At 40.8% G+C, this 13,034-nt stretch overlaps 1 protein-coding gene and 1 pseudogene across 1 annotated transcript in view; both read left to right on the top strand.

Annotated features, from left to right (window-relative positions):
* Positions 1-10,349, top strand: part of LOC102845388 (protein SCO1 homolog, mitochondrial-like) — a 28,264-nt gene extending 17,915 nt beyond the window's left edge. Inside the window, exons 5-6 of the mRNA XM_006898580.1 lie at positions 5,038-5,153; positions 10,215-10,349. Of these exons, the coding sequence (XP_006898642.1) occupies positions 5,038-5,153; positions 10,215-10,349 (251 nt within the window). The remainder of the gene's footprint in view (positions 1-5,037; positions 5,154-10,214) is intronic.
* On the top strand, positions 626-2,804 carry LOC102870495 (annotated as a pseudogene).
* Positions 10,350-13,034: the final 2,685 nt, after the last annotated feature.

The following is a 13,034-nucleotide window of genomic DNA, read 5'->3' as shown; positions in this document are numbered from 1 at the left end:
AAATCCTGCAATTTAAAAATTAGGGAGCAAGTGTTTGGAGATGCACCTACTTCAGGTTTCACCTTTCTCTCCCTGTTTACTCAGAGAGTGAATAGGAAAGAGAAACTATTTTGCTTTTTGAGTATCTGAGCAATTAGAATATATGAGCCCAGGGAAGTTCCTATAGGCTTTCAAAAACCTCTCGAGAGAACTGTATACAAGGAACATATGATTAGGTATTATTGACATGACGAGAGTCCAGAATAAGAGTTGCATAGTAAAGTGGTGGTTGAGGGAGGGGAGGGGGAACTAAGGTGTGGGACTGTATAACAATGAAAGAACTTTTTTTTCCAAAGAGAAAACGCAAACTAGGGGGCAGGGGAAAAAAAGTGTCACAATGAATGAATGAAAATTAAAAAAAAAAGGGCAGCGGCGGTGGTGGTGGCTGGTGCGAGCGCGCGCGGAGCTGGCTGGGGACGCTGGGCGGCCAGAGCGGCGGAGCAGGAGCCGCGGGGGGTGTGGCGTGAAGAATGATCACGTATCTGGGGCCAAAGAACAAGATGCTCTAGTCAACAGTGACCGGAGGCTGAGAACTTAGTTCTTTCCTTCCTCAAACTGACTTTGCAGCTACTAAGAGGAAGGGGAGATGGAAGGTGAGGCAGTTGAAGCCATTGTGGAGGAGTCCGAAACTTTCATTAAAGGAAAGGAGAGAAAGACTTACCAGAGACGTCGGGAAGGGGGCCAGGAGGAGGATGCTTGCCACCTACCCCAGAACCAGACAGAAGGGGGTGAGGTGGTCCAGGATGTCAACAGTGGTGTACAGATGGTAATGATGGAACAGCTGGACCCTACCCTTCTTCAGATGAAGACTGAAGTAATGGAGGGGACAGTGGCTCCAGAAGCAGAGGCTGCTGTGGACGATACTCAGATCATAACCTTGCAGGTTGTAAATATGGAAGAACAGCCCATAAACATAGGAGAACTTCAGCTTGTTCAAGTACCTGTTCCTGTAACTGTACCTGTTGCTACCACTTCGGTAGAAGAACTTCAAGGGGCTTACGAGAATGAAGTGTCAAAAGAAGGCCTTGCAGAAAGTGAATCCATGATATGTCACACCTTGCCTTTGCCCGAAGGATTCCAAGTGGTGAAAGTGGGGGCCAGTGGAGAGGTGGAGACGTTAGAGCAAGGGGAACTTCCACCTCAGGAAGATCCTAGTTGGCAAAAAGACCCTGACTATCAGCCACCAGCCAGAAAAACAAAGAAAACCAAAAAGAGCAAACTATGTTACACAGAGGAGGGCAAAGATGTGGACGTGTCTGTCTACGATTTTGAGGAAGAGCAGCAGGAAGGTTTGCTGTCAGAAGTCAACGCAGAGAAAGTAGTTGGTAACATGAAGCCTCCCAAGCCGACGAAAATTAAAAAGAAAGGTGTAAAGAAGACATTCCAGTGTGAACTCTGCAGTTACACGTGTCCACGGCGTTCAAACTTGGATCGGCACATGAAAAGTCACACTGATGAGAGACCACACAAGTGCCATCTCTGTGGCAGGGCATTTAGAACAGTCACCCTCCTGAGGAACCACCTTAGCACACATACAGGTACCCGCCCTCACAAGTGCCCAGACTGTGACATGGCCTTTGTGACCAGTGGAGAACTGGTGCGGCATCGTCGTTACAAACACACCCATGAAAAGCCATTTAAGTGTTCCATGTGCGATTATGCCAGTGTTGAAGTCAGCAAATTTAAACGGCACATACGGTCTCATACTGGAGAGCATCCATTCCAGTGTAGTTTGTGCAGTTATGCTAGCAGGGACACATACAAGCTAAAAAGGCACATGAGAACCCATTCAGGGGGAAAACCTTATGAATGTTATATTTGTCACGCTCGGTTTACCCAGAGTGGTACCATGAAGATGCACATTTTACAGAAGCACACAGAAAATGTGGCCAAATTTCACTGTCCCCACTGTGACACTGTCATAGCCTGAAAAAGTGATCTGGGTGTCCACTTGAGAAAGCAGCATTCCTACATTGAACAAGGCAAGAAATGTCGTTACTGTGATGCTGTGTTTCATGAACGATACGCTCTCATCCAGCATCAGAAGTCACACAAGAATGAGAAGCGCTTTAAGTGTGACCAGTGTGATTATGCTTGCAGACAGGAGAGGCACATGATCATGCACAAACGCACCCACACTGGGGAGAAGCCTTACGCCTGCAGCCACTGCCACAAGACCTTCCGCCAGAAACAACTCCTCGACATGCACTTCAAACGCTATCATGACCCCAACTTTGTCCCTGCTGCCTTCGTCTGTTCCAAGTGTGGGAAAACATTTACACGCCGGAATACCATGGCAAGACATGCTGATAACTGTGCTGGTCCAGATGGTGTAGAAGGGGAAAATGGAGGAGAAACCAAAAAAAGGAAACGGGGAAGAAAAAGGAAAATGCGTTCTAAAAAAGAAGACTCTTCTGACAGTGAAAATGCTGAACCAGACCTGGATGACAATGAGGATGATGAGGAACCCGCTGTGGAAATTGAACCAGAGCCAGAGCCACAGCCTGTGACCCCAGCCCCACCGCCCGCCAAGAAGAGGAGAGGACGGCCTCCCGGCAGAACCAACCAGCCCAAACAGACCCAGCCAACAGCTATCATTCAGGTTGAAGACCAGAACACAGGTGCAATTGAGAACATTATAGTTGAAGTAAAAAGAGCCAGATGTAGAACCTGCAGAGGGGGAGGAGGAGGCCCAGCCAGCTGCCACAGACGCGCCCAATGGAGACCTCACGCCTGAGATGATCCTCAGCATGATGGACCGGTGATAACGGGGCCTCACTCACCTCCAGGACTGCTCAGGGCTGTGTTTAAACGGCCTGCATCTTAAATTTTTCTCCCTTCCTTCTTCTTTTGGCTTTGGGAAAAGCATCATTTTACACCATTTTACCAGATGTACTGAGAACTAAAACTTCCAAGAATGATGTTAGGAAAATGTGATTTAACTAGGACTTGCTGTTTGATGTTAGCAATCATGGAATGTTCTGAAACTTGGAGGTTTACTGAGAAGTGCTGAGGACAGTGTTGAAGCCTACTTGTTTTCTTAGATGGAAACAGAGACATTATGCCCTCTTGCTTCGGTAAACCACTCCAGAATGGCCGCCACGTTTCCCAGAGTTCTATGGTCTTCTTCCCAGGAGTTTTTAATTGTAAATGCAAACTTGGGAAGGTCTTAGACTTTTAAACTGTTTTTTGCTTTTGCTTTTCTCTGACTCCCTTTGCTTGGAGTCAGCTGCACACCAGTAGTATGGCATGCTACGATCGGTTTCTGTCCTGAAAACTTTGCCTCTTTCTTGGCAAAGATTCTGGTATGGTCAAGCTTGTAAATAACTTTTTTTACATTTTAATCTTTTCCATTGATTAAGAAGTGCAGTGTAAGAAAACCCAGCAGTTTAATTACTTGCAAATTAAGTTACCACAGACTCTGTAGTGTGTAAATGTTGACGAAGAATTGGATTACAATCATGTAGCAGAACAGCACCCAGACTGCTGCCCGCTAATGACGGACGCCCGCACACCCGCGTGGAGGATCCTGCTTCCCAGCCCTGGAGCCAGCATCTGAACCTTGTGTAATTAGCTTTCAGTTATGATTTCCCATCTCCATTTTCTTTGCTCTGTTTGTAGCAGAATTTTGTGTTTTATAATCCTCTGTTAAAGCAGAAGGGTGATTATGAGTGGGTCACAGCGGCCCTTAAAAAAGCTGGGCCAGAAAATTTCACTAGGTCAATAATTTAAACTTTGGATCTTAAAAAAATAAAATAAAAAAGTAATAATGTGAAATAAAACCAACTAAAACGTGATTCTTGCACATGAACTGTCACATGTTTAAAATGTGTTTTTTAGAACGCCTCCATTTTGCTGATTTCAAACACTTTTCTTCTGTGTATTGCTTTTTAAGAGAGCCATCAGTTAGCTATCAGACTCTAGGTTGATGCATTTTGTACTTAGCTGTACTGTGTGATATTTTTCATTATTTTAGGACGCCAACATGAGACTTGACTGGGAGGAGAATCTACTGCTGTACAGCTAATAAATCATAACGGATTAAAAAAAAAAGAAAATTAAAAAAAAAAGAAAAAAAGAATTTGTTCAAATCTGTTCATACCAAATAAAGTACATTTTCTCAAAAAAAAAAAAAATTGAGGTTCTCAGGGAAAAAAAACAACCACCCCCCTCTGGAAAATGGTGGATTGTCATTTTTATAAGCCTTTTGAATTCAGGTGTGGAGGTTTCATTTGTTTTCCATCTGTTCGCTTAACATAAATTCCAACATCTTAACCACAAATACTTAGTATTTATGCACCCCTACTCCAGAACGTTGGAGTTCTGGTAGCCTAGTGATAAGTTACCCTGTCAAGTAGTTCGATTACACCAGCTGCCCTGTGGAGTAAGGATAGGCGTTCTCTCCCCATGCAGTTTGCTGCCTTTGAAAACCCACTGAAGGGTCAATGAGTCAGTTCTGACTCAACAGCATACAACCAACAATAACACCCCAAAACTTGATTATACTTTTTTCAAATAGTTATTAATAGCTACCTAGGTCTTTATCAGAAATTGAAGCTAGAACCTGATACTCACATCAGACTTCTCTGCTAGAAAATGAGAGACAGATGTTTGTGACCTGATATGAGGTAACTATGAAGTAAACTTTCTCATGTGATACAATGAAAAACCCTAATACTTAATTCCTAATAGTATTTTTTAACTTCAGCAAATCTCATATAGATATCATGTAAGTATTTAAAAACAACTGCATTAACTAAAACTAATTTAAATAGGTGGAGTTCCCTCTAAATCTACCAAAGAAAAATTTGACTTTTTTATAATACAATGAAAAATTTTAATTTCTTCATCAATTTCTTATTCTTTGACTCATGAACAGACACATGGACGTTTACAGGGAGAAACGAGCAAAAGAGCTGCTTTATCATTGCCACATTCTAGGGATAAAAATAGTTGTCTTGCTTGATTCTTCTTTCTTATTTTCTGTTTCATTATTAGAATTTTCTCCCAAACTGATTGGCTTGACTGGCACAAAAGAACAGATTGACCAGGTGGCCAAAGCTTACAGAGTATATTACAGCCCCGGCCCCAAGGATGAAGATGAAGATTACATAGTAAGTCAATTCTTGGATTTCAGCCCATGAGCCGACTCACAGGTTCCTAATAGCTGTACAGCCTTTCAATGATAGGCTTCAGAGAGAAAAGAAAACCTGAGATTATTGTTAATTTCCTGGGTAATTAGAGTATTTGAAAGGATAGTAGAAACATTGTTTTAAGGATGTTTCTTTAACTTAACTATAGTCACTGTTAAGCATGAACTTTTTTTTTGTAGTAGCACAAAAAAATAGGAGAAAATATAAAACCAGTGAATCTCAGACTCAATAAAATATAATTAACACCAAGCTGATACTAGAAACTATCATTTTGGTGCAGCATTTCTTTTCATTTAGAAATACTGCATGGGTTCTCCCTCTGTTCTCCCGTGTTAATGTAGCACTGTTCTAGGGGTCCTTCGCCAATGCCTGTTAACATGTGTTCCATTTATTAACAGGGCGGCACCAGCGAAGGCTGCAGCCACAATCCCCAAAATGCACATGATTTTCTTCTTACTACTGATATCTTTATTTTTATGTCACATGGAATTGACATTATCTTTTTATGATGGTATTTCTTTTTTAGCTGTCAGTTACACTAGTTTCTATATATTTGTTCAACTGAATGACTTACTTTTAAGAGCCTTTCTCCTGCTGCAAAGCTGGTTTTGTAGCCAGAACACTGGCTGTGACCTGCCAGCCTCCATGTTGGCCCCAGTGGAGAAATGCGAGTGGCAGCTCACTGCAGTGCTATGTCACCTTTGAACCAAGAGCTCTTTGTCTCTGTAACCTAAGTTGTGCCTTTCAAGTTATGCTACTCTAATGCCTTGTAGAATTAGGGACATGCAGATTCATAGGAGAAAAGGACAAGAAAAATTTAGTGTTTTCCATAAGCCATAAGTTTAAGGTAAGTGGGGACCTCTTCCTATCTCTCTCTTGCTCCCCTGGCAACATGGAAGGATGCGAGGACTACAGAGGAAGCATGCTCACTATGAGAATATGTTTGGGGCAGGACTGCACTGCTGCATGTTTTCAGTTCAGGTGCTCACTGTACCTGTGTTTTCCAGTTGAGAATACTGGGAAGCTTGACTCATAAGACTACATCACTCATATTTTATCTGCCTTTAATCAAATGTGTACATCTAGGTACTGAGATCATAAACTAGACTAGGTTTGAGTGTTGAAAATTTTTACTGGCTAAAGATACCTCATACAGTTAAGGTAGAGTATGGGTTGACTTTTTAATCTTAGCCAGAAGAATGCAAAGCATTAAATCTCAAAGAACTTCTTAAACCCTCTAGAACATGCCCTAGATCCCAGTTTGAGAAATAACTGGTCTACTACTATTAAGATTTGGCTTTTCTTAGAAATCTATGTTGTGCATTTGGTAGATCAGCCAATAGAGGGAGACACTATCCATCGTCTTGATTTTAATATCGTTTCTGTCCCTTGAGGTCACAGATTTTTTACCCGCAAAATAGAATGCACAGTTTCTGTTAAGATTAACAGTCTGCAAGGAGTGAAAGAGTGCTTAAGGTTAATTATAAAACCTAATTAATTGAGATTTTCTTCATTTTAAATTACGTCTACAAAAGGTAAACTTCTGACTTTGACCACCAATAGAATTTTCAGTCTTTATTTATACGGATGTGGCAGTTATTTGAGATTGAGTGAAAAGCTAACTAAATCTGCATTTTAGAAGAAAAATGACTTTCAAATCTAAGAAAACATACTCTGTTTTGATATGAATCATATGATGAGATGTCATTTTTACCCATTAGTTTGGCAAAGGTGAGAAAATTACATAAAACCTGTTGTCAGTCTTAGAGAACCAGGAAATAAGCTGTTAGTTAGAAACAGCAAGCACTCTCTAGCATTGCTGATAAAAATTGAATTGCTGTATCTTCTCCAGAAAGCCATTTGTCAGTCCGATCAACAGTTAAAGCAGAATACTTTTTTTAGGCTGTAAGTTCTACTTGTTGGAATTTATCTTAAATTAGAAGCATTGTTCATCGAAAGCTGCTCAGTGGAGTGGATTTGGGGGGAGGGATTGTATAACAATGAAAGAATTTTTCTTTTACTTTTCAAAGAGAAGAGCAAACTGGGGGGAAGTTGGGCAGGGAGAAAAGTGCAACAATGAAAGAATGGAAATCCAAAGTCTCTATAAACTTTCATTAAAATTAAAAAATGTACAAATCTATAACATAAAATGTAAGTACTAATCTCAAATACATTCCTCAAAAATAAATTTTCTTACCATGATAAAAAAAAGATGCAGCATTGTTCATATGGAAACCTAGCAACTATCACCATCCACTGCCCTTGGGAGAAAGATACACAGCCTGTGTCTGTAAAAAATTACAGCTTTGTAAAAACCCTGTAGGGCCTCAGTGGCAGTGGTTTGTTCTGGTTTTGTTTTCAGTAAGATAGCATTCAGGTTATCCTCAAGTGGAAAAGCAAGTACAATATTCTAATGTTGTTTGTTTTTCAAAAGAAAAGTATAGTAATGGGTTTATTTCACATACATACATACATACATACAGAGAATTTCTCTGGAAAAGTACAGAAGAGCTGGTGACAGTGATTCCCACTGATGTGAGCCAAGGGCTCTGTGAACCAGGAAAGGGAGGAAGACTTTCTCTTCTTTGAATACATTTAGAGTCTCCTTCAATTCTTTATGTGCTTGTGCTTTTCAAAAAATAAAATTTCTGTTTTAAAAAAGCTACATACTAGGAAAATCAGGTTCTTGTTTTCTAGTAGAATTCTGATAGCGAGAGTGGCAGCATGGTAATATGAAAAGATTGTGGACTTGAAAGTCAGACAGGTTTTGGTTCTACGCTTTCTTAGTTCTGGTTCTTATTAATTATATAATTTAAGCTCTTGACCCTGTCTTATCAGTAAAAGGAGAATGCTGCCCATCTCACAAGTTAATCAGCAGAACGTGTCACTAAATGAACTTGGATTTTCTTTTTTCTATTGCTTGAACTCTTAGAATTTTGAAGTGCTAGAGTGTAAAAACAGGTGTTGGGAGGAAAAATACTGAAAAGTGAGCATTGAAAAATTTTAACAAGTATGGACAGAAAAAATTTTTTCTATGCCACCAGAGTTCCATTATTACATATTAGAAAGTAGTTAAGAACATTTCATCAAATAAATCAACAGGCAGCAATTCATTCTGGTGTTTTGCTTTTTAGAGGATTGTCTTTTGTAAATATGGAAAAGAACAGGAACAAAGAAGGATACAACTTGCAGAGAGTAAAGCTTGAGAGGTGCTGGGGATTTGATTGTGATTTCTGTATCAGATGTGTGGAGATCATCGGTCCTCTGTCCTGCTCCTGCTATAAATTATTCTAAGACATATTAACTCAGCAGCTGTTTGAGCTCTCTTGTTGTACATTCCTTCCTTATGTGGTAGACAAGTGGCTCTTTCCATTTGCTATGCCTTTATGAATGTGTATGTGTGTGTATAAAAAAATAATAACCTCACAGGCATGTCATCTGTGTATGGGTGTTGGAAGTGTCTCCGGTGTGGTATGTACACTCCCATTCTTAGCTTTTTGTCTTGCCAGATAGCAGTCAGGCCTGCAGTAAACTTCAGAGCCACCAGGTGCCAGATCTGCCCATTTCATCTGTATTTTGTGTAAGCAGATAAGTTAAAAAAGAAATAAATCTAGAGCTAGAAATGTTTTAAAACTTTCAAGAAAATACATTATATATTTAAGATGTTTCTGTGGGGTATAGTAGCATTTATAGTTCCCATGGAGTTTTGGGGTGATTTGTTCCAAATAAATGTATTCATTGTTGTTGTCATGTGCTGTCAAGTCGCCTTCGACTCATAGCGACCCTATGTACGACAGTCCTAAACCCTGCTCTATCCCTTGCCAATCTTAATATCTCTGACACACCTACCCCCATTACCCCAGTCACTGAAACAATCCATCTCATCAAGGGTCTTCCTCTCCTGCACTGTCCCGCCACACTCCCAAGAATAACGTCCCTTTCTAAGGACTAGTCCCTCCTTGCAACATGTCCAGAGTATATCAAAGCTTCAGAATCCTTGCCTCCAAGGAGCAGCCTACTTTCACCCTCTCCAGGACCAACTTGTTTGTTCTCCTAGCAGTCCATGATATATACAGTACTCTTCTCCAGCACCGCAGCTCAAAGGCAGCAACATCCCTAGTCATTGTCCAGCTTCCTGATGCATAGCAAGTAATTGCAAAGACCATGATCTTTGCCAGGCGCAACTTAGTCTCCAGGACAACATCATTGCTCCTTAGGACTTTGGAGAGGTCTCTCACAGCAGACTTTCCCAATGCAATTTATCTTTTGATTTCCTGGCTGCTGGTACCACGAGTGTTGATTGTAGAGACAAGGAAACTGAAGCTGTCAACAATCTCAATCTCTTCACCATCTATCATGGTGCTGCCAATCTTTGTTTTCTTGATGTTGAGCTTCAATCCATATTGAAGGTTGCAGTCCTTGACCTTCTTCAGCAAATGCTTCAGGTCCTCCTCAGTAGCTTATATAATTTTTCTAGGAAAGAGAAACATTGTTTACATGTTTCCTTTCAATTTACTAATATAATCAAGTATAATGTTAGAATCTCTAGATAATTAAGCCTTTGCTTAAATATTGGATTAGTAAAAACATAGAGGACAGAATTTGAGTAGTAATAATAGCTAGTTCTTCCTAAAACATAAAAGAACACACCCAAGAAGAACATTAATGAGTGTTCCCAGTTCCAGGTACCATCTCTATCATGTAAGGGTCAGATGAGATACTTTATTCTTAAATATTAGCTGTCCTGCAAGTACTGTTCTGTGAAGGCCAATTTTTTTGGAAGATGGATTCTTTCCTCGAGTATATGAAGGAGTTTGTTCAGGATTGAAAGAAAGGAATTAATAGCCAGTATACCTTTCTGGAAGAGAAATTAGATAATATGTCCCTGTGAAGTTACTGTTACTATTCCATAAATAATAGCTTTCTAAAGGTTGTTTAAGGATTAACAAAGTTCTTATTCTGCAGCATTTATTCACTGCTTGTTCTAATCTTTTTGTCACTTCTGCTCTCCTTTTTTTGCAGGTAGACCATACCATAATAATGTACTTAATTGGACCAGATGGTGAATTTCTAGATTACTTTGGCCAGAACAAGAAGAATGGAGAAATAGCTGGTCTAATTGCTACACACATGAGGAGACAGATGAGGAAGAGCTAACAAAAGCAGTGTTGTCAGCGCAACATTCTCTTGCTGAAGACAAAAAAAGCCGTGTCTCCTGTAGGAGCCACTACATATGCTACTTATGAACTGGCTTTCAGACCAGCAGACATTTGTGTTGGGAACTTCTTGGAGCTGTAAAGTGCATGGTCAGACCATGTTGTGAAACCTGAAGAGTAGCCTTGTGAAGGACACGGCACAAAGAGGTGCAGTTGGTGTGTCTGACCTCATCTGACCATGTCTGACCAGGGCTCTGTTTAGCTTTGCTGCCTTGCCATTGTGTTGGATGCTTTCTTTATGGGTTGTAGAATTTAATTTCTAGGGAAAATAGTATCATTTCTATAGCGCACTTGCTTTCTCTGAATTCTTAGTAGCTAACAGGAGGATGAGGGAGCGCTGGTGGCCTAGTGCTACAATCCCAGAGGCACATGGTTCGAATCCACCTGCTGCTCCACAGGAGAAGGATGAACAGTCTGCTCCTGTGCAATTTACTGCCTCTGAAAACCCACTGGAGCGTTAGCTATGGATTGGCCAACTCTACACACAGCAGCAGCAATGTGGAGGTGAGGGACAACAGCCTCGTTGGATTCCGTCACTCAAGATTACTTTTTATACTTGAAATCATAAATGCCCTGTTCCTTGTTAATTAATGTCAGTGTCAGATTTGCATTTCATTCCATTGTCAGCAAAACGCTGCTTTGACTAATGAACAAGAAATTACTATTTGGGGAAAACCATTGAGCCAGTCAGTGTTCAAGTGACTTTTAGCTACATGATGTGCCATGTTTTCACCGCTGTACTAAATGGATGCTAAGATATGGATCATGAGTGATGTGGCGTGGTTTTCAGCATATACTGACTGGACTTCACTCTTTGCAGTAAAGATGTGTCCAGTTTTGCGCATGGGACAAGTGTGGACTGCCTTATTGTGCCTTCAGAGCCTGTGCATAAATAGTCCTCATGCAAGGACTCAAACCTGAGAGCAGAGAAGGTGGAGACTATAAAAAATGCCAGGTGCAGAGGTGGATTCACAGAATCGGGTAAAACTTCAGATGCACATTCAGTTCAGGTTCCCAGGTGATTGGGATGCTGGGACCATGTTTGATAAGGAAATAAGGTTTACATGTAGAGGAGTAAAGAGACTTGATCTACTTTTAAACTAAAGTGTTGGGCATATGCTTACCCACCTAGGAAGTGCTTGTGGGTAATGAAATGAATCCTGGCTTTTGCTTTTCAGTTTAATTTCCCTGGATACCTGGGCACAATTTTCACCTGCTTTTTAGCTGCTGCTTAAAGCGGAGCTCTCCGAAAGATTTTTAATAAATAGTAAAGTACAACCGATAAAATCCTGGTTGTACAACAGAATATCATTGCTCAGGAATTCGGTTTTAGAGAGCTTGTGATACAGGCTTTTTGGTGTAGTGGGTTGCATGTTGGGCTGCTGACCAGAAGAAGGTTGACAATAAATCTACCAGCCATTCTACTGGAGAAGGATGAGGCAGTCTATTGCCATTAATATGTGCAGTCTTGGAAACCTGATGGAGGGTCACATAAATTGAAATAAACTCATTGGAAATAAGTAGGACTTTTCAATGCTTACATTAAACCTAGATAAAGAAAATGGTTAGGTGCTGTAAATTGCACAGGAGTAGATTGTCCTTTCTTCTGAGAGCAGCTAGTGAATTCGAATTGCCCACCTTTGGTTGGTAGTACACCTCCTGACACACTAGGCCCCCAGAGCGCCCTTTTCTTTGAGTGGGTTTCTAAATAAGCAAATGCAAGATTTAGTTTAGATTAGTTACCCATCAGAAGAGAGTCCTGGTGGCCTGGTCTGGAGCATTGCACTGCCAGTCCATAGTAGTTCAAATCCACTAGCAGCTGCTCCACAGAGGAAAGATGGCCAGTCTCTTAGGCACTTTAAGGCCTCCAAAAACTCACTGGTGGGTCAGCTCTGAATCATTTCCAACTCAATGACAATGAGTTTGATTTTGACACATCAGAAGCAGTTGGTTTGGAATGACTTCCCAAGAAGCTTGTCAAGAAGGTGAATAACTCATGTAACAAGAGCTATCAACTATCTGAAATGCCAAGCTCTGGACAAGATGGTCTGTTTTAAGCCACAAAATATTTGTGTGGTTCACTTTGCAGCAGGGTTGCTCTTAAGTAAAATTTAGTCTTCATTCTCAGCTGTTGCAGGTTAGAGCTAGTGTAATAGCCCAGAAAAAGAACAGCAGCTTTTGAGAAACCTTTTCTTTGCACTCCATTCCAGTGTCAAGTTTAAAGGCTTGGAGTCAGTGTCAGTACCTGGGAAACAGGCTTCGGAGATGACTTAGTCCAAATCGCTGTGTGAAGTCACCATCTAGGTTTCTCCTTCTAATCCTCAAGTAAAACTCAGATCCCAATTGCTGGACAAGCCTCTGCTTGTCCCACTGCCACAGTGTGCGTGGTGACTATATATTTCCAACTGAAAATGGAAGTGGGGGCATTTGCCAAGTGCTGGGCAAAGAAAACAAACCAACTGGGAATCGTGAGAAATAAAAAATTGGCTGTCTACAGTGATGTATCACCTTGAGATCTTTACCTGGATATTGTTTTCACCAGACTAATGGAATTAATATTTTAAGAAACATGGTTTGCTTCTTTAAAAGAAGAATCTTGCCAATGCAAAAGGCATGCAAGGGCTTA

This window comes from Elephantulus edwardii, unplaced genomic scaffold, assembly GCF_000299155.1.
Source record: "Elephantulus edwardii isolate Elephantulus edwardi_28Jun2011 unplaced genomic scaffold, EleEdw1.0 scaffold00233, whole genome shotgun sequence".
NCBI classification, from domain to species: domain Eukaryota; kingdom Metazoa; phylum Chordata; class Mammalia; order Macroscelidea; family Macroscelididae; genus Elephantulus; species Elephantulus edwardii.
The sequence above is the reverse complement of the archived record's forward strand: the minus strand, read 5'-3'. Positions and strand labels throughout refer to the sequence as shown.